Source organism: Otolemur garnettii, unplaced genomic scaffold, assembly GCF_000181295.1.
Source record: "Otolemur garnettii isolate 467f Iridium unplaced genomic scaffold, OtoGar3 scaffold00051, whole genome shotgun sequence".
Lineage (NCBI taxonomy): Eukaryota > Metazoa > Chordata > Mammalia > Primates > Galagidae > Otolemur > Otolemur garnettii.
In genome coordinates, this window is record NW_003852446.1 from 10,276,969 (window position 1) to 10,299,468 (window position 22,500).

Consider the following 22,500-nt stretch of genomic DNA (forward strand, 5'->3'; position numbering starts at 1 on the left):
CAACCTCCAACTCCTGGGCTCAAGCGAGTCTCCTGCCTCCGCCTCCCAAGTAGCTGGGACCACAGGCGCCCACCACAACGCCCGGCTATTTTTTTGTTTTGTTTTGGTTGTAGCCGTCATTGTTGTTTGGCGGGTCCAGGCTGGGGATTCGAACCCGCCACCTTAGGTGTAGGTGGCTGGCGCCCTAGCCGGTTGAGCCATAGGCGCTGAGCCAGTAAACTTTATTTTTTAGAGCACTTTTAGACTTATAGCAAAATTGCAAGTTACAGAGATTTCCCATATACCTCCTGTTCTACACATGCAAAGCCTCCCTCTATTATCAACATCCCCTACCAGACTGATTTATTTGTAAAAACTGATGAACCTACACTGATACATCATTATCATGCAGAGTCCATAGTTTACGTTAGGGTTCACTCTTCATGTTGTACGTTTTATAAGTTTAGACAGATATACAACAAATGTACTATTATGGTATTATACAGAGTAGTTTCATTGCCCTAAGAATATTCTATGCTCTACCTCTTTGGAAAGACTTTTTGAAACAACACAAAATTCAAAATCCAAAAAGGAAAACATCAATAAATTTGACTACAGATTTAAAAATAAAATTTGTGTCGGGAAAATACATGCACATACATACATACCATAAAATCAAAAGAGAAATGATCAACTGGGGAAAATGTTTGCCATCTATGTAACATATAGGGGCTAATTTCCTTCACATAAAAAGCACTTTTACAAATCAAGGAGAAAAAGAAAAAATGTAGTAGAAAAATGGGTAAAGGATGGGAACAGGCAACTCAGGGAGAAACAAATGCAAATGGTTTATAAACATAGGTAAAGATGTTCACACTCTTAATTTCAGAAATCCAAATGAATACCATTTTTCACCTATCAGAATGACAGCGATCTAAAATTTAGATAGTACATGGTGTAGTAAATGGTGTGGGGAAAGGAACATTTTTATACACTCATTGGTGGGCATGAAAAATGGTACACCTTTTTGACAGTACTTTGACAACATCTGACAAAATTTTTAATATACATGCCATTTTACTCAGCAATTCTAATTTGGGTATCTCTCCTTACAGATAATATGGTACTTAAAGATGTTATCAATAATATCGTGTGAGGATATTCCTTGCAGCATTATTGGTGATAGCAAGAGATTGAAGACAACCTAATTGTTGATCAGAAGAGGATTCGTTAAATTATTACGGTCACATGACAGAATTTTGTGCAGCCCTTAGAAAGAACATTGCAGATCTTTATGTACTGATAGGGTATAATTTCTTATACTTTTAAGTGAAAGAGCAAGATTTAGAATAGTGTGATTTGTTTTTCTAAAAAACAAGGGAGAGGGCGGCACCTGTGGCTCAAAGGAATGGGGCACTGGCCCCATATACCGGAGGTGGCAGGTCCAAACCTGGCCCGGTCAAAACTGCAAAAAAAAAAAAAAAAACAACCAAGGGAGAGATAGTTATTCATAATATAACAATAAATTTTATTTAACCCAACATATCCAAAATGATATTTTATTCTATAATGAGTATGAATATAAAAAATGCCATTGAACTATTTTATCTTCTCTCTCTTGTTATAAGTCTTTGAAATTCACTGGATATTTTACTTTTACGACACATCCCAATATGTGGACTAGTCACATTTTAAGTGCTCAGAAGCCACATATAGCTACTGGCTCATGTATTAAGCAGCATAGATGGAAACCATAAAGATCACTGGACTCGAATTTTAGTCTACACCCTGTGTGACAGTGGGTAAGGAGTTTACTTTTTCCTGGGCCTCATTTTTCTCAGATAAAGAATTGGACTAGAGCCGTAAAGTCCCCTTTCGACTTTAAAACTTAGGGTTAAATATATTCTTTCATATTACTTGTCTGGGTCAAAAATAGAATTGTGATTGCTTTCCACAAATCTGCTTTTTACCTGCACTCCTAAAATTCTCTGAGTCTAAGTGAAGTACATTTCATATTTTAAGGACAATATTATTATTGCTAGAGTAAGGTGATTTATTTGTTTAAAGGAAGAATGTTACTGAGTGATATACATGATGTAAACCATTTAGGAATTGTTCAGTTCTTTTAATAGAATTAAGTTGGATTGGAGGCTTTGGAAAACTTGGAAGAAGAATAAAGGAGCAAACCACATAAACAGTATCTAAAGAAAGAGCAAATGTTAAGGTAGAAAAGAGTTGAGACAGTGATTTTTGAATCCAATTCTGTTTATAAAGTTCATTGTTCTGGAGATAACCAATAGTTCTCTTTGAACAAGAGAGAGAATGAGGATAATATAGAGCGTTCTCAACCTTAGCTGCACATTAGGATCACTTGGGGGAATTTTTAAAAATCCCAGGGCCCATTCTGTATCCCAGACTGGTGGTTCTCAGAGTGAGGTCCCCACCCCGACAGCTGTAGCATCACCTAAGAACTTCAAATTAGAGATACACGTTTTCAGGCCCCATCCAAGACCCAAAACTCAGAAACTCTAGGAGTGGCACCCAGCCATCTGTGTTATAAAGCTCCTCTGGTGATCCAGTGTGCATCCAGGGTTAAGAATTCTAGAGCAAGAAGGATTTGGGGCAGGGATAGCAGATGAGGATGAGTTTCATACTGAGCGTCAGTTTCCATCCTAGGCAGCTATGGGGACAGAATTGGAGATGGAATTGGAATATGTCTGCTATGTGATTGCCATTCCTAATTTAAGGATTTAGGCAATTTATTAGTATTGCATAGGAGGTTGGATGTCACAATTACTTGTAGATAAACCTTTCTAAACAAATAGATGTCAAGAAGCATCCCAGCCAATTGCTGCCCCAGCCATCAAAAAGGAAAGGGAAAAAAAAAAAAAGAAAGAAAGAAACTCAAAACCAAGAGAAAAGAAAAAAAAAATCCCACTGGAACAGAAGCTACAAAAGGGGATGGGGGCCAAGTATAGTAGGTAAAATATTTTAAGTAAAAAAATTGCAGGTAGATTATGAAATACTTATATATAAAGGTTTCTTAAGTTCAAGTGTCACATGGATTTTAGGCCCACTTTATGATCTATTTCGATTCTGTTTGATAGAAAAATACTAAAGGCTTGTTCGATCTTTTATCATTTGGCATTAAAGGATACCTTTCCTGTTAACATTTAGACTTTAACAGGAATGCACTTAACACAGGTACGGTAAATTTGGAACTGAGCCAGAAAAGTGTGTATTTTCAAGGTGGAAAGAGATTGTCACTGACTGAGAAGGAGTTAATGTATCACTTCCTTTTGATTTCTACTCCTTGAGAGAAATCACAGACAGTATCTATAATTTCAGAGGCATATTTTGAAGAATGATATATTGTGATTTCTCTAAGCTGATTCTTAAAGATCTGTCTGGGAATTTTCAGTTTGGACGAAATAAAAATGAACCCATTATAGTATCAGGTTTAGTTGATTTTTCGAAAGTTAGGGGAAATATGCAGATCATTTTAGGGACTCCTATTGCTTTTCCTTGTTCTGAGGCAGATGAAGGGAAGCAGGCTGGTCTGTGTTCAGAATCCATCTGACGTGCTTGCCTCTAGACATCTTGCCAATATAACTTCTGCAAGCCCTTTCTCTGTGTATTTTTCTTTTCTCGTCCCCAAATACTCCATTTTGCAGTTTTGATAATTTCCAAAAAGCTAGGCATTATAGCAAAATTTGCTCCTCTTAGAAGGCAAAACTGTTCCTCTACTATAAAATAGAATCTGCCTTTCACACCTGAGTAAAATAATTTTGATATAACTTTTGTAGTCATATTTATTGTTGAAGACTGTAGCATTATTTTTAAGAGTATGTTTACTAAAATATGATTTTGATTTTCTTTGTAATTTCTGAGTATTCGCTTCATATTTTTAGATCATTTTGTGCATTGGGATCCCTTAGAGTATAAAGTGGTTTTCAGCACATTGGTGATCTTGTTGAAGATCTTCTTCAAATAGTAAACACATGCATTTCACCAGCTTTTTGGACCGTACCACAGTTAATAATTTCTTTACAAGACAAATGTATGTTTTTTATTATCATTATTTTCTTATGTTCTGGCATTTAAATTTACAAAACTTCATCTCGGCGTGTAAACTTACCTTGTGTTGCCTAGAGGAAAGAAGTGGCTTTTCTGCAAAGCTAAAATAGTTTTTACCTTATTGTCTGCTACGAAACAGCTGCTGATACCAGGAAAATGCCATCTCATCATTGGGCCTGGGGTGTCCAAAAGAGGCAGAAAAAAAATGACTGTAGCTCCCTGTCTGCCCTGGCACTCTCCTCCTTTCTCTGGTTTTCATTGCGGTGAAGAGCAGGAGAACAATATTCTGCAATTAAGGATTCCATTAAGTTGAAGAAAAGAGCAAATGGGGGATGTTTGTTCTCCAAGCTGAAAAAATTTGTCTGGGGTGGGGGAGTTAGTGGTAGTGGTATAGAGAGAGGTGGGTGGAGAGACGAAGTCAGGGCTGTTTGTTGAATATACTGTTAAGGACTGTTACCATCCTAATTAATCAAGTTAGAAATTACAGCTGTAGCCGGTTTCCCCCCAATTCTTGTTATCAATTTTCTTCTCTTTTGAGACAAAGCAAATATAAATTTTGTGTTCATTTGTCATTCGTTCTTTGACTTCAGCATCTCTGAAAATAACAATGTAGCACAAAAGCCCAGTATTTACCTAGTTGTAATGTGGGTTGCCATGGTGTTTTGCAAATTATTGCAATTATGTTCACCATGCGAGTCGCCCTTGGTAACTGGCGAAAAAACTGATAATCCTGTTTTGAACAAAAGGTCAAATTGCTGAATAGAAAGTCTTGATTAACTAAAAGATGTACAAAGTGGAATTATTTCCTACCATTCAGAAATAGTTCTTGATCGGGTTTGGGGGAGGGGGTGAGTAAGTACATCTGATTACTGAAGTACAAAGCATTGAAAGGATGTTGTCTTGAGCCTTTCATGTAGTCTTAATGGTGGCTTTTTTGTCAAATTTACCCATTTGCGGCATTGAAAGAGGCAGCTGCATTTAAGCTGGAGAGACGGTGCTTTTTCAAGAGTTCAGTGCATGGAAAGTTCTCAGCAGTATCTGCAGTTTACTAGTAGCCCCTGGTCTATTAAAACTGATGTGCCGCATTTGAGCCCATTGCTCTCAGTACTTGTGAACCCCTCTGGCTGATGATCTAATAAAGTGCTCTTACTGGACAATCTCTGATCAGCTACTTAAAAAGGAGGCTGGGGGAGGGGGCCAGAGGGAGAAGCCTCACAGGCAGTCAGAGTTGGTACAGACCAGAAAAGAGAAGAGTGATAAACCAAAAGGTTTGTCCTTATGATCTGTGCTGAGGCATTTGTCGTGGGGTTTTGTTTTGTTTTGTTTGCCCCAAATGTCCCAAACTGTGATCACTTTTTTTCTGAAAAGAAATAATAAATTTTATTTAAAGTTGGATAAGATATCAGAAGTATTTTTTTGAAATGTTAAAATCCACCATGCATTGGTTTTTTAATTTATAAGCATTCTAAAAATATATAATCCTGTGCTCATGTAAAATCTAAAGTTTCCCCTGTTGCAGCCAAAGGTCAGATGGATTTCATCTCTTCTGAATCTGGCAGAACATCTTCAGGGAGTGAATTTTGGTAGGAGAAGGTTCTTTTTAATGACCACCTGAAAAATCAATTCTCAAACTTTTGAGAGTGTGTGAAAGTGGCATGAAAGCAAAGCAAACCTTAACAAGTTTGTGGGTTTACATTCTACATCACCTAGCAACCCCCTGGCTCAGCCAGATCTCTTGTCTACCCTTAGTTCTGTTTACAGACTATTCAAACAGGCCCTTCGAAACCATGAAAGATATTCAGTTTCATTAGTACTATTCTCAAGGAGAAAATAATTAAAGTTAAATGAACAAACACTGCCTGGTGATGGTTTGAACTCCATTCTGATTTTAAGATGTCCTTCGAGGCAATTGTAGAAATAGTTCAGTTTTAACATTTGTTATTTGCTACCAAAGTGCATATCACGTGAAACCATACCGGTAAATACTGGCCACAAACAATAAAAATTACTTTTAGCTTGCCTTGAGCAGAGTAAAACTCTTTTGGTAAAAAAGTTCTAGACATTTCCTCCTAAGTTTTTTTTTCCCCCTTATTTGATTCTTACCCTGGGACATCCGAGTTGATCTGTGTGCACAGTGAATAAAGGCAGGGTAGAGGGCGTGGGGAACAAGGCACCTCTCTTTAAAACCGGTTTATTACCTACCTTCAGAGATCCATCATCATAAAGAAAAGTATTCAAATCATATTCTAAAAAAGACTGTACACATTGTAGTGTGTGGCTTAATTTAATAAATGATTCTAATACTACTGGTACATGCCCTGCCATTGTCTTACTTAGAACTGCTTATGTGACTGAATTGACCTGTTTTTGAAATTTTAGATTGAGAAAAAAAATTTAAGAACAAACTAATTTTTTCATGTGCCTTTTCTTTCATAAGCACATACCCTAAAGTTTCATTTTGGCAGCAGCCAAACACATGATATAGCTCAGAGTATTTTTCAGCCATGTTAATGATTCTATTATGTTGAAAGCTCTTGGTGAAACTGTCTCTTCCCTCATTAATAACATTTTTCTGATTATTAAAAAAACTTGTAGAAAATTTAGAAAATACAGAAACAAAAAGAAAAAAAATGTAGAGATAACTTGTGATGGCATTTTAGAGTATTTCCTTCCAGTCTTTTTTTTTTTTTTTCCCCTATGCACAGACTGATGAAACTGAGCCTAGAGGTTATTTCTTTTTAAAGAAACCAAGAGTTTCTTCAAGCATTGAGTTTACTTTTGACTTTTATTATTGTGTATACATAGCTAAGGGGGTGTTTTTTCAAAAATGAGGCTTGAGAGACAGGAACAATGATGGAAATAATGAACAATTTTTTCATAGAAGTTTCATCACTAAAATATTAATATAAGCACAAAGGTAGCCGTTTTACTATCTCATTGTATTTAATTCTTTGCTCCTTTCCCTTGTTGAAATGACTATAAGTTTCAACTGACACATCCATTTATTACCATTCATGTTGGAAAGTTGAACATTCATCACAAGTGGAATATTACATTCCCCAAGTCACTTGTAGCTTCACATTGGGGGAAGAAAGTCTTTTATGAAAAGATTTGTAGTATAATAGAGATTAATGGGACGTGGAGAGGAAAATATTTTCAGTTTCTTATATAAAGTGAAAGCAGGGTGGCTATGAAATCTTGTATTCTTGTTATTTGTATTTTGTTAGATCTCTAACATCCATAGTACATGGCTGGGTTGCATGAGCTCTTTGTTCTTTGTTGACAGTTGACAGACAAAGCAAAATTATTCCTGAAGTAAGGTACTGTGTACTTAGTTGTGACCTATTATAGCCTAAGAATGGAGTTTGCTTTTGAGTTGGATGAATAGGGAGAGTATTTTATAGAATAGACTTGAATATACTAAAAGAGGTTTTTTGCTGCCCATACAGAAAGATACATGTCCTCCATTGAACTCCTCCCCCCCAAAAAATGTAATTTTCCATATAAAGTCATTTTAAGTATATTTTCCTTGGATGCTTGCATGGAGACAATTTTAACTGTTCTCCTATTGTCCTATAGTGGTAAAATACAATTCCTGGTAATTGTTAGCTTTCTGTGCTCACAGTATAGCGGGAGAAGATGGCTTGCATGGGGCTCTTTAATGTACCACAGGTATGTCTTGTGATGCTCAAACTCTGATTGTAAATTAAAATAGCAAGACTGTGATATTGGATTTGATATGAGGCAAAGCAAACCAAGTTGCTAATTTATCATGTAATATACAATTGCTGAGGTTGGAATCTGTCCACTTATAGTGCTATTCTATGTGTTTAAATGAGGAGCTCTGTTTGCATCTAACCTATCATAACAGTTTGGGAGTGCTCCATTATCCTTTCAGCAAACTGATGGCAGAGTCTGGTCCTTGTACAAATGATAAGATCAATAAGTTTCAAATAACTTGGATGAAATGACATATGACTGTTCATTTAAAGAGATGTCTTGCTTAAAAAATCAATTTTAATAATATTTAAAATTCTTACATTGACCGAGAAGGCACTTTCCACCTCCGTTTTGTTTGATAATTTTGTTCAAAATATTTTTGTATTAACTTTGGTGAACAGTTAGTTTATATATTTATTTCTCCTGATTTACTCTTTCGTCTCCTACCCTGGCACCTCTCTAGGACTTAGTAATTACTCTTTGACATGCCAGCATGCTGCAGTGTAGAAGATTTAACTTTAAAAGCAAAATTATGTTCCTGTTAAAACTTCCTCTGGAGATCTTAGGGAAAATTTCTCTCAGTTTTGGGTGTAAATGTGGGTCAGAATGCAATTTGTTTTTTGATATTTCTGGAAATTCCAAATCACAACATGTCATTCTTCAAAAGCAGCTGTGGGCCCATACTGTGCACTGTCTATAAGAAGACCCATTTTTTTACACTGGGGATAATTTTGTGACAGAAAAATGTGCCTACAAGGGAACCCCAGAACATTTATAAATGATTTTGGGTGAAAAAGAGAGTCTGATCTTCTCAAAGGACATGTAGTTTAGGGAGAGAGGTGGTTAATAGCTATTAATGAAAAAAAGTAATGATATGATGAACTCAGAAAGAGCATGCATGCTGGCAGACCTCACCCTGTGACCCTGTCACTGCACTCCTGGAGAGCCATTGCAATTTAAACTAAATCATACGTCACTGCAGGACTGTGGTTTCTCTTGAAAATCTCTGAATCACAAAAGAAAGTAGACGACTTCCTCTTCCCTCACTACCTATTCTGCCATCTATAACTTCAAATAAATCATGGTTTTATCAGGAAAAACATATGTTGTGTTGACTACATAGTTGTAATATTTTACAGTTAAATTGAGAAGCAGTGCCATACAAATAGCAGATAAATCTTGCTATTTATCCATCATTGTAGTTCTCCACTTTGTGATAATACCAGGTGGAAGCTGACCAGGCTCTTTCCAGGGTAAAATAGTGCATTTTTAATAGTGCATTATCACCTGTAGCTAGTCATAATGTTCCCCAATACTCAAGGCATGTGTGGGATAGCAACAGTATCTTACATTTACTAGACCTTTTTTTTTTTTTTTTTTAAAGACAGAGTTCTCTGTTACTCAGGCTGGGGTACAGTGGCACAATCATAGCTCACTGCAACCTCAAATTCCTGGGCTCAAACAATCCTCCCACTTTGGTTTCCTAAGTAACTGGGATTACAGGCACACTACAATGCCTTGTATTTTCTCTCTGTCTCTCTCTCTCTCTCTCTCTTTTTAATAGAGATGGGGTCTTGCTATGTTATCTAGGCAGGTCTCAAACCACCTTGGCCTCCCAAAGTACTGAGATTATAGGAAAGCATGAGCCACCATGCCTTGCTTGCTCAACATTTTTGTGACTTTTCTTATTTGATCCTCTGAGCAACCCTAATAGAGCAAATATTATCACCTCCTGTTTTATAGATGGGGAAATTGAGCCTCAGAGAGAGGTTCAGTGACTTACACAAAGTTACCTGTTAACAATTGGGAGGGGAAGGGGAAGGCTGGGCACAGTGGCTCACGCCTGTCTGAAATCCTAGCACTCTGAGAGGCCAAGGGGGGAGGATCCCTTGAACTCAGGAGTTTGAGACCAGCCTAAGCAAGAGCAAGAACCCATCTTTACAAAAAAAAAAAAAAAAGAAGAAGAAGAAGAAGAAGAAGGAGGAAGTTAAAAAAAGAACAGAAAAGAAAAGATTTAGCCAGGTATTGTGGGAAGCTATAGTCTCAACTACTTGGGAGGCTGAGGCAGGAGGATCATTTGAAGCCAAGAGTTTGAGGTTGCTATGAGCTAGGGTGATGCCACAGTAAGCAAGATTCTGTCTCATTAAATGTATGAATGAAGGAATGAATTGTGGGAGAAAAATCCACTCAAATGCGTTTTTTCATAACCTCAGTTCTATATTCACTGAGTGTGAACCTTTGTTCTGGAGACTGGGGAGGACACTACCAAATCCAAAGTAGATTGTTCCCTAAGGGAGCAGCCATCCAGTTAGGTAGGTAAAACAAGATGGTAAAATAAGGTGGTTAAGGGACATTACAAAGCAGTGTGTGCTCAGCTTCAGGTGGAATAGAAGGAGAAGTCTCTGTGGGTTGGGAAAATTTCACAAAAGAGGGATGGACTGATTGATAATCAAGGAATGGGCATTTTAGGCCAAGGTTTTCTAGCATGAGCAATAACTAGGAAGCAAAATGTAGTAAGTACAGTGAGAAAACCACTTCAGTGGGCTGAAGAGTGTTTGAAAGTAAATGATGAGAAAGGAAGGGACAGAATGAGGTTGTAAAAATTTGAAAAGATCAGAGTTTGTTCTTAATTATCTATGGAAGATATAAAATTGGGGGATGGGAGGAGAGAATCCTGGGAAACTATACTTGGCAACTCTTTGCATTGGATGTGGGAGGGAGAATGGAGTCAGGGAAACCAGGGAGGAGGCTGAGGGTCTGAGTGTGGGTAAGGTTGGTGGTACTGGGACTATAAAGGAAAGACCGGTGGATAGGCTTGATCATTGAGAATGAGAGAAAGACCCACCATATATTTCACTGAAGAGTATGTGAACCACTGTGGGTTTTCTTTTATTCTGCTGTGAATTTTAGGCCTTTTATTATTTTTTTTTTCTAAACTCATTCTTCCACATTTTTATTTTATTGCTTCTATTCATTTATTTGAAAAATATTTTTGAGGGCCTCCCACTTTTCCAGATCTGGTGATTCTGTATGTATAGCCTTCTAAAAATACCAACGTATACAGATGAGTAACAGTTTGTGTTTAAGGTGCAACTACCAGGAACGCCTCAGTTACAAGAGAAAATCGATCCCTTTTTAGCATGTGCAGACAGAAGCCATTTTAGTTGAGATCTCAGAAATATAATTTAGCAATCAGAACCAATCAGCATTTGACACAGTTTTGTACACAATGATTTTACGGAATTAGTGATGCAGAGATTACAGCAACAGGTGATAGAGCTTGGCATGTCTTGGGAAAGGTTTGTTTTGCTATTGGACAAGCAGGCTTCCCCTCTTTTGAACTTCCTACTTATAAACATGGCTAAGGAAGGCAGTTGAAAACTTACTGACCTTATTTCTGCAACAATATGCATGTGACATCACATAATACAATGACATATTCAGATGGCAGAAGTCTTTAAAGTGGTTCTAGAGGTTTTTATTAAAATCCAAGCCTTTTTAAAGGTTGGATTTCCAAGGAACTATACTTTTTATTAAAAATTTCTTCTTCCATTGACTTGTCAGTATAGCCTCGAGCTGTACAGGTTATATTATTTTTCCCAAAATGAGAAATGAAAATAAGTTTTGTTTTATTTTTGAGAATGATAATTCAGAGTAAATTTATATAAAATTCATATTTTAGTTTGCTTTTTTAAAAAATCATCCTTGAGAGGTAAAATTCACCATGAGCTCTTACAAGATTTGCTCCATCATGGAATATTTTCAAACCTGCCATATTTATTTTTAACAACACAAATGTTCCTTTGGAAGTTAGGTTTAGCATAGTTGGTTAACATTTGCTGGGAGACCAAAGGGTTAAACAAATGTACTTGACAAAACTGAATTTAACCAAAGCATATATTGAATATGATTAGGGACTGTGTCCTCCATAGAAGAGTTTTGTTTAAAATACACCATGACCAAAAGCTTAATTATCAAAATAAAACAAGAGGCATAAAGAGTTACAGGGTTCTAATATTTTTTTTCAGCCCCAGTTCCCTTCATACAGTTATCAGCATGTTTAATTTCCATGCATAATAGCACTAGTTATTGTTGTCATTTGTAAAAGGAGATTAACAGATAGTAAGTACAAACAAACCCAAATAAGCACTGAATAGAGAGGTGACAAAGAAAAAAAGGCCTCTTTAATGTTAATTATAACTGGTAGGAAGTCTAGACAAATTATATTATCTGTTTCCTATATGATTTGAAAGGACATTTAGTTAGTAACTCTGTCAGAGATAGAGTTAGGTGTTTGCTTTAAAAACAGGTGAGATGACAACTTAGCATCTCTTTGGTTGGCAGCTCCCCAGTGAGTCATGAAGTTGTGGTAAATTGATAGAATCAAATTTCAAAAACATCTGAAAAGGTACTCTAGGTTTTTGAATGTTATATTTTAAAAATTAAAAAAGAATTTTAACTTCCAGGTTGTATTCTGCTACTTGATTTCTTTTCTCAAAGCATGATAGTTGTTACCTGTCTGCTTGCTTGTTTTTTAATTTTGTTTAGAATTGGGTAAATTACATCTGTGGTTGGTAATGTTAACTGACTACATATTCCAAAGCATGTAAAGCCTCAGATATCAAATACAGTGTAACAGATCCAAATGAATGATAAAGGGGTGGTCCAGTCCTGAATTATTCTTACATGATTTGCTTACTGTTTCCTCTATTAGTATGCCTAAATGGGTACTTCTAGAAACAACTGGTCTCACCTTTAGCGCTTATAGGGTACATTTAAAATTTAATACCTATTGTTGATGTCAGCTCCAGTATTCCCCACTGTTTCCCTCGTGCCTAAAACAGACTAAAGCATAGTATCTTGTTTCTTTAATTCTAAGGGACCAGTTGTGGGCTGCACTCTGGAGTTAACAGCTTTTTGGAAGGAAACATAAATAAGTCATTAAACTGTACATGCCTGTTATAAATGCATCTGAGTTTCAGAAATATTACACTGTGGATAGAAATGTCTCTTCAAATCAAGAAAATTTGGTAACAGGTCCTAGGAATTGGAACAGTTGCCTGTGACTCAGAATCACTGATTGTTTATTCTAGTTCATGGTCTGTTGTGGTTGTGGTGGTGGTAATAGTTTGCCTCAGACATTAATGTCTTCTCTGCATTGGTAAACACTTGTAGTTGATACCACACAACTTGGTTCTTAAAGCCAAACTATGCTGAACTGTTTTTTCATCTTTGTGTGTGTTTCACTTGCTTTCCTATTTATTTATTTTTATTCATTTATTTTTTTGAGACAGAGCCTCACTTTGTCTCCCTTGATAGAGTGCTGTGATGTCATAGCTCACAGCAACTTCAAACTCTTGGGCTCAAGTGATCCTCTTGCCTCAGCCTCCCAAGTAGCTGGGACTATAGCTGCCCACCACAAGGCTGGGCTATTTTTAGAGCCGAGATCTCGAGATCTTGCTCTTGCTTAGGCTGGTCTGGAATCCATCAGCCTCACTCTTTCTAAGTGCTAGGATTACAAGAGTGAGCCACCACACCCAGCCATTGCTTCCCTTTTTAGATTATAATTTCAGGAAACTATGTGCCTAGGGGTCCTGTGCCTATTCCCCACAATATTTAATGTAACTATGGACATGTATGAGAAATTTCATAAGGACTTGTTGAGACTCTCTACCTGAAAAGTTCAAATTACATTTTAAAATAATTTAGCCTTTGAATAAAGGTAGGAATGAAGCTTATTGCGAATGTATCAACTAGATGAATTTTATATTTCTTAAAGTTCGCATAATTTTTTTTTTTTTTGTCAAAAATTTCTACTTCTTTCACTGTTGCCCTGGGTAGAGTGTCATGCTACATTATAGCTCACAGCAACCTCAACTTTTCCCTTTTTTGTGTGATAGCCTTAAATGGAACTAGAGCTAATTCTTGGTGCTTTCCCTCAAGTTTGGTTGTCGCTACGTTCATGCACGAAGATCCTGTTTTAAGGAATGAGGTCAAACAGCACAGTAGTAGGTGAGGGCATCCCTCAGCTTTGGATTAATACCACATGGAAACACTACTAAGTGGCAGATTACAGTACCTAACACAATGAAACAACACTTGTGTATATGTACTGCTCTTACTAGGGGGCAAAGACCAGTAGGTTATTCAGTCTACAAATAGGAAATGGGGTTATATGTGCTGCTGTTCCCGTTCTCACAGCATAGCTCTTTCTGGCTTGCTTTCTTTGGCATTATTCTTTTTGCCGCAGTTGTCTTTGCTGTCTTGTCTACCTACCAAACTTCTACTCATTCTTCAAGACCAGCTCAGAAGTTGCAGTATCTCCAAGTGCTCTTCTGGTAGGAACACCAGGAGACAAGGGAGCAGGCCTTGTTCACCTTTATACTCCAGCACTCACCCTACATCTGCCTTATGCTTATTAGGCCTGTGTAGTGGGCCATGTAGCACCAAAGCCCACAGACCCTGTGTGCCATAGTGTGAACATCTGATTTTTGTTTGACCTGTTTGTGAAGCCTTGTCTTCCTTGTTTAACAGATATGCTTTATGGTAAACATAATGGCGATTTAAGATGATATGCATATTGTTATCACATCACTATGAGGAAATTCAAACAAGTACAGTAAGAGAGTAACTGAAGAAAGAGAGAAGAGAGCTCTACAGGACAAAGAAGTGTGCAATGGCTATTTCAAACCTCTGAAAAATAGTGGTTGGTTGAAATTGTCCTTGAAAACAATGTGGACAGTTTTATGCCTCCAGAAAACATGTCTAGGCAAATCTGTTTTAATTTTAAATGAAATAATTGCTTACATTTGTTAAGTGTTTCTTTTATGGGAAGTATAGTTCTAAACACTTTAAATATATTATGACAACCTGTAAGGTAAGTACTTTTGTACTTATTTTACAGAGAAGGAAACTGAGCACAGCAATTATGTAACTGACCAACAGTCATTCAGCTATTTGGAAGGTCATTGATTTCTATGCGGTATACTCTGCTAATGGTCTTTACTAATGAACTAAAATAGATTGGTTTAGGGGAGGGTGTCTCTTTTAAGAAAAGGGAATGACATCTCACATGATATTTTATTAAGTTGATGGGTTTCCCAACTTTTAACTTTGGGCAAAGATGAAATTAACACGTTAGGAAGGAAAGATGACTAGAGAGAGCTATATCAGAATTTCTAAGAAACATTTGATAGCAGAGTTTATCTCCACAGCATAAAAGATTTATTATTTGTATTATTGACCAAAGTTTTCTCTTTTTCTCTCCAGGGTTGGTTGATATGTGAGGAGCCAACCTGTCGCAATCGAACTCGGCACCTTCCCCTTCGCTTCTCCCGAAATGGGCCTCTTTGCCCTGCCTGCTCAAAAGCTATCCTTAGACTAGAGGTATGTCTTGTAATGCTAATGTAGAGGGGATGGAGGGCTGTTTGCCTGTCCCTTAGCTCTGGGAAGTAGATACTGGATATTTGCCCTGTGGAGACACCCTGCTGCCATATGCACATACTATTTTTCTTAAATTTCTGGTTCAAACAGATGTATGCCTTAGTTTTTCATGTGTCATGAACAATGCTATATTTAAAAGTGACACTAACTAGTTCTCATCTAGGTTATTAAAATTTCTTTGGTTGCCACTTCATAATTACAAACGAAGAGATGCCATTCCTTTCTATCAACTGCTATCATCTCTGGACTTGACCAGAATCCCTTTTGTAAGATCCAGAAAAATCTCCCCAACCTGTACTTTAAGGAGTTAATTTTGTGTTTTTTCCCCCCTCAGTAGGATTAAGTTATTATAAGTAGCTGCATAGATCAGTAGTTCTCAAGCTTTCTCTATACCTTAATACATACACCTGAGGGATTAGGCATGCTGTCATTAGTGACTCCCAACTGCAGAGCATTGAGAGGTGTCTGGAAACACCTCCCTGGTAATTAAGATGCCTCCCCTCTGTTGCCTCCTTTGAGCATCATGTACCCAAGCAACACTTCCCAAACTGTTGTGAGAAGATGTTTGCAGGTCTTGAGAGCACACAGGGTTTCATGATCAAGTGTGTTTAGCAAATGCTAGGCCAGCCAGAGTTAAACAAGTTGATTGCATATCTTCTCAGGACCTGCACCTTGTCATAATAATGTGCAGTCTGTCCTGCCAGGACACTTTCTAGATTTGTTCATAATGTTTTTGGTGAAAAGAAGGTAAGACCTGGGAACCTGTTATTTGTGTACTTATTTTTTTTTTAAATGCAGAAACAGGGCCCTCTAACGAATTTTTTTTTTTTTTTTGAGACAGAGTCTCACTCTGTCGCCCTGGGTAGAGTGCCATGGCTACATTATAGCTCACAGCAACCTCAAACTCTGGGCTCAAGCAATTTTCTTGCCTCAGTTTTTCTATTTTTTAGTAGAGACGGGGTCTCGCTCTTGCTCAGGCTATCTGGAACAACTCCTGAGCTCACCTTGGGCATCCCAGAGTGCTAGGATTACAGGAGTGAGCCACCATGCCTGACCTATAACCACATTTTGACATTAGATATTTTTACTGGAAAGAGTTGATACATAGGCTAGTTTAAAAATTTTTTTCTTTCTTTTCTTTCTTTTTTCATTTTTTACGAGATGAGGTCTTGCTGTGTTGCCCAGGCTGGAGTTCAGTGACTATTCATAGGTGCAATCACAGCATGCTACAACCATGAACTCCTGGGCTCAAGCAATATTCCTTCCTCAGGCTCCCAAGTAGCTGGGCCTACTAGGGTGTGTATATGGCTGAAAATATTTTATTTTAAATTCTAATGGCTTTTTACTTTAATTTTAAGATAACATATCATCATTTCAGAAAATTTGGCAGCTGCAAACAGCTGCCACTATATTCTTTTGTTCTTTTCCATATCCATATGTGTTTTTTACGTGGTTGCAGTCATAATGAAATAGGCTTTTGTATCATGTTTATCTTTTGTCAAGCCTTTTTCTATGTTGCTATTTCATTTTCAGCACTGAATTTTAAAAAAAAATTTAAGCATACATCTTGGGCATTTTAGGCTACTTTTAAATATCTCTTTACTGAAAACTTGTGATGAATATTTTCCTGCTTATTTTTTTCTTTACTGGAAATATTTCTTTAGGATAAATTCTTTTTTTTTGTCCTGAGACAAAGTCGACAAAGTCTCAGTTGCCCAGGCTAGAGTGCCATGGTGTCAGCCTAGCTCACAGCAACCTCAGACTCCTCTGAGTTCAAGTGAGCCTCCTGCCTCAGCCTCCTAAATAACTGGGATTATAGGTCCTGCCACAACATCCAGCTAATTTTTGTATTTTTAGTAGAGATGGGGTCTTGTTCTTCCTCAGGCTGGTCTTGAACTCCTGAGCTCAAGCCATCCTCCTACCTCAGCCTCCCAGAGTGCTAGGATTACAGGTGTGAGCCACCGTGCCCAGCCCTAGGATAAATTTTTATCAACAATGCATGTCGAAGTGCATAAATACAATGTGGTCATTATTCATATTGCCAAGTTGCTTCCCTAATGGGTTATCCCAAATTATACTGTATATCAGTCCTTTATGAACATACCAATTTAACCACAGCCTCTCCAGCGTTTGGACATTATCATTATTTTTAATGAATTTGATAAACATAGCATAAAATATTTCTCACCTTATTTTTTATATAGCTTTGATAATTGGCAAAAGGGGATGTAGAGTTTTTAAAATGTGGAAAATGTGAGAATTAGTTTTCATAGTTAGTTCTTTTTACGTCAATCTCATCTCAAGACTTGCATCAGCATATGCCAAAAGAGAACAGAAGTGTGTATATTTAGTGTGACTCGTCAATCCAGTTGTAGGCTCTAGGAGAATCACCTTGCTTCATGACTGATGCTGCCTTTGAGACTTTTTAAATATCTAACTCATCATGTTAAATTCAATGAAAATTGAATTACTTCTTAGAAAGTCAACCAGTTTTGATTCCATTCTTGGTAAGAGAAGGTAAAAGGAAAGTCTATAGCTATTAGGTTGTTAAGCTTCCAATAAACGTTGATGATGTTGTTGGTAGTCTTTTATCAGGTTATCTTTTATCATCTATTATCATTTTTTAATGAGTCAACCAACACAGGCATTTCAAAGTGACTTGTTTGTTTCCTTCTCTAAATTGTAGTTCTTTAGGCAGGTGTTTACCAAGGTTATCAGCTACTTTTTCCAGGAAGAAGCTTTCATAAATTAGTTATTCTGGTTGTAGTGCTGCTCAGGATATGACCCTCTGGAAATTAACTGGTTTCAGAGAATCCTGATTGGTGATACTGTCCTTAGCCATTCCTTGTGGAGACCTTAATGGGAGACTGAGAACACTTCTGCACTTTATTTTGAGTTGCTAGTTGTGAGTGGAGAATTTCTTAACTCTATTTGTGAGGTTCCTGGATTTTTCTAATATGAGGAAAAATATGTAAGTTTTCAGAGATAGGTCCAGAAAAGTTCCCGAAACAGTTGTGCAATGAACAGAATCGTTGTAATTACCATAGAGTTTTCCAAAGTACCTGTGTTATAGAACTGTACTGATCTGGTGACATTCTTCGTGCTGTAAATCATATGTTACTTTCATTTAATAATTACTTATTTAAAACCCACTGTATCCTAGGGGCTTTGCTAGGTGCTGAGGATGTACAGGGATGTACTGTATTAATGGATAGAATAGTTTCTTATTTATAAAACTTTAGTAAGTTTTATAGATTATGTAAAATTGATGTCTGAGAGCAAAAATAAGCTTTTGTAAATGTCTGTTTGGATAAAATACCAAACAGTCTTAGTATGTGGTACTAGACTAGTGGAGACTTCGCATTGTTCAAGTTTAATGGTAAAGTGCTAGCCTCTTAATGTGCCAGCCTTATCCTCTCATAATAAGTGTACTCCCATTTAGTCCTTGGTTGCAGCTGACTTGAGTACTTTGCAGAATCGACTTGGAGTATGAAAGCTAGCTGTTCTGGCTTATGTTGCCAGACTTTTGAAAAGAAAGCTGAGACAGTTTTGTTCCCAGGGTTTTAGGTGTGTCTCTTAGCTCTTCACAGATACTTTAAAATATATTTTTTATATACTGTATAAAATACAAAGGGTGCCAAAAATGTACATACATTTTAAGAAAGAGAAACAAAAGTATTAAATTTGTAATACTTAAGTCTCATTTGACTTCTCCGGTTATAGGAGGTGCTCAATGTGACTTGTACTCATCTTTAGTTATTGGTATATATTAAGTAGTACAATTTTAATACAGCTTTTTCCTTTCTTAAAATGTGTATACATTTTTGGCACTGGGTGTATGAGAGACAGATCAGTAAAGTTTTTAGGTTTATGGAGATTTGGAGATTTAATAATATACAAGTTTGCTGCTTATTAAAAAAATTCTCTGGGGCAGCACCTGTGGCTCAAGGAGTAGGGTATGGGCCCCATATACCAGGTGTGGTGAGTTTAAGCCCAGCCCCAGCCAAAAACTGCAAAAAAAAAGAAAAAGAAAAAGAAAAAATTCTCTGGAGGCTGGGCACTGTGGCTCACACCTGTAATCCCAGCACTTTGGGAAGCCAAGGTGGGCGGATCGCTTGAGCTCAAGAGTTCAAGATCAGCCTGAGCAAGAGCAAGACCCCATATCTAAAAATATCTGGTGTTGTGGCAGGCACCTATAGTCCCAGCTACTTGGGAGGCTGAGGTCAGAGAATCGCCTGAGCCTGTGAGTTACAGGTTGCTGTGAGCTATGATGCCAGGGCACTCTACCGGGGGTGATAAAGTGAAATTCTGTCTCCAAAAAAAAAAAAAAATTCTCAGGGTGCCATATGGAAGGTATATTCTAATCCAGGAATGAAAACTTTGATGCATATTTGTTACTAAGTAAATAGTACTTAGTAACTTATTCACAGTGATAGGGATAGGACTACCCAAGTTAGGCAACAAATATTTCAATGTTTATTTTAAAGACATACTTTTGACTTTTTATTTGGCTATATGTGTATGGAATTCTCCCAGGTGAGATTTCATAATTTAAAAATAAGACTTCAGTTTTTATTTTTTCAATTAATCTTTCATTGTAGAACTAAGATTTCAAACCAAGTTAAGCTTTTTCTCATTGACATTTCCATTCTTGGTATGGATCTGAGAACATGTCTACTCTGGGCCACAGCAGAAATAATTTGTGAAATTGTACAGCCCCTGGGACAGAAGCATTACGGAGGAGCCCTTGATTCGGCTGTTTATTCAACTGAATTTCTTGAAGGTCACTAATGAGGAAAGCAGTAAATGATTTCCTACTTTGGGACACCCCTAAGGTTTCTCACATCATTCTTATGCTAAAGTCTTTTATAACAGAACATGTATACCATACAGGACTTAATGTCTTTCTTCGGAGAAGAGAAATAATGAATTCATTTATTTAGAGACAGAGTCTTCACTTTGTTGCCCTGGGTAGAGTGCTGTAATGTCACAGCTCACAGCAACCTCCAGCTCCTGGGCTCAGGTGATTCTCTTGCTTCAGCCTCCTGTGTAGCTGGGATTATAGGTGCCCGCCACAATGCCCAGCTATTTTTTTTTGTTGCAGTTTGGTCAGGGCCGGGTTCGAACCTGCCACCCTCAGTACATGGGGCCAGCGCCCTACTCACTGAGCTATAGGCGCAGCCTGGGAAATAATGAATTTATAATCATCATGTGTTACCATTTCAAAATGGCTATAGCTGAACAAATCGTTGATTGATTCGTGAGTAGGTTAGGGATGGTGAGAGTATTGCCGCGCTACCCAGGACAGTGTCTTGTTTCTTTATAAGATGAAAACATGACAATGGGATCTCATAAGGCAGTAAAGGCAAGTCATACAGGAAGAGAACCTTAGAACTACGATGGAAAGTCTTAAAACCTAGTCTTTGGCTATTTTCCACTAGAGAATGGGATTTTATGATGAAGGGTGTTTTGGAACTCTCCTTTGTGATTTATTTGATGTGCTTGTTTGATGTAAATAGATTATTAAATTCTATGTACAGTTTCTCTTACCACAAAGTAGGTGCTAGTCTTCTTTTTCATTATATTTTTTCATCATATTTTTATTGAGATGAAATTCACATAACTGAAATTAACCATTTTAAAGTGAACAGTGCAGTGACAATTAGTACATTCATAATGCTGTGTAACCACCATTTCTATGTAGTTCCAAAACCTTTTCATTACCCCATACCCATTAAGCCAATAACTCACCACTCCTTCTAGCCCCTGCTTTCTATCTGTGTGGGTTTACCTATTTTGAATATTTTATGTGCATGGCATCATATACTCTGTGACCTTTGTGTCCAGCTTCTTTCATCTTGCATAACATTTTTTGAGATTCATCCATGTTGTAGCATGTGTCAGTACTTCATTCTTTTTTATGGCCAAATAATATTCCATTGAATAAATATGCCACAATGTGTTTATCCATTCATCCATTGATGGACATTTGGGTTGTTTCTTTCAATATACCTTTAAAGCTCGTTTTATTTTTCATTAGATAGAAAGGACTTGCATTTGGCCTGAATTTGTTTCCCACAGCTCATTGATTGGTCCTGTTTTATCAGAATGGTGCTACAGGAAGCTAAACTGATCCCTTCAACTGTCTCTGCCTTCAGTAAGCACTTGTTCAGCACTTATTCTATGCCCATTTTATGAGATCCTCTTAGATATTTAAAAGATTGAATTCTTCCTGAGCTTTCCCTGCTAGACCCAATATTCCTAGGCCTTCAGCCATTTCTCTAGTACTGTTTTGAGAATAATAATCCTAGTTCGGAGTTTGTATCCCAATAAACTCACCAGCCTACAACTGCATGCAGTACTTAAAGTACTCTTGCTATCACTAGTACAAAGCTGGAAAGACCTGTTACTGCCACCTTTTCTTAAATTTCTGTTAAGTCTATTCGGGGTTGCACTAACTTTCTTGGCATTCATATTCACAGTGTTTTTTATTTTGAGTGTCCTGTACCTCAAAATGCATAACAATTTTTTTGCACATGATCTTCATAAGGGGAACACTTGTGGAGAATCCAAAGGTTCCTTCCAAGGGAAAACCACAGCGTTGTTGATCAGATGCTGATGGTCTCATGGTCTTATAATTATATTGGCCCTTTAACTGAGAAATCATCCAGTCTTTCCCCTTTGACAATCTGGTATTTTAAGCAGCATATTTAAAAGAATGTGCTTTCTTTTACTTATTCCACCCCAGTTGCTCAAAGAGAGGGGTCATAAAATTTTTCTAAAATATGGTTTTTGTAACTGAGCATGAGAGAGTGTATATGACTCTATGTAATGATCCTGTTTAAAGAGTCTTGACTAAATGTGGGAGTGATAAGACAGAGCCATCCATAGTAATAGCTCATGGAATGTGGTACAGTTTGCTAATAGATATTAACTAATTACAACTACAGAAGTAAGGATTCTCCTATGGACCTAAGAGAAACTAAAGGTGACCTAATATTGAAAATTACATGAGGACCTTATAAATAGAATTTGAAGGCAGATAAAAAAGGACACATTTTGGAGAATAGACTCGATTTTATAGCAGTAGCAGTGATTGGTTGGGTACAGAGAATGACATGCAGACTTTTGGGGCCATTAAAGGGTATAGAGGACAAGGCAGATGAAAATAGTTATGCCATAGGACCATTTTACCTCTATTGGTGGAGATGTTAATTTAATTGGCTGTGAAGGCATTTGCTCGTCAAGGAAGACCAGAAACTGGGAACCCTAATTTCAGTG

At 37.2% G+C, this 22,500-nt stretch overlaps 1 protein-coding gene across 1 annotated transcript in view; it reads left to right on the top strand.

The window, feature by feature from the left end:
* The window catches only part of POLA1 (DNA polymerase alpha 1, catalytic subunit), a 307,100-nt gene that overhangs the window by 185,941 nt on the left and 98,659 nt on the right, over positions 1 to 22,500 (top strand). The window contains exon 35 of the mRNA XM_023514374.1: positions 15,046 to 15,162. Within this exon, the coding sequence (XP_023370142.1) occupies positions 15,046 to 15,162 (117 nt within the window). The remainder of the gene's footprint in view (positions 1 to 15,045; positions 15,163 to 22,500) is intronic.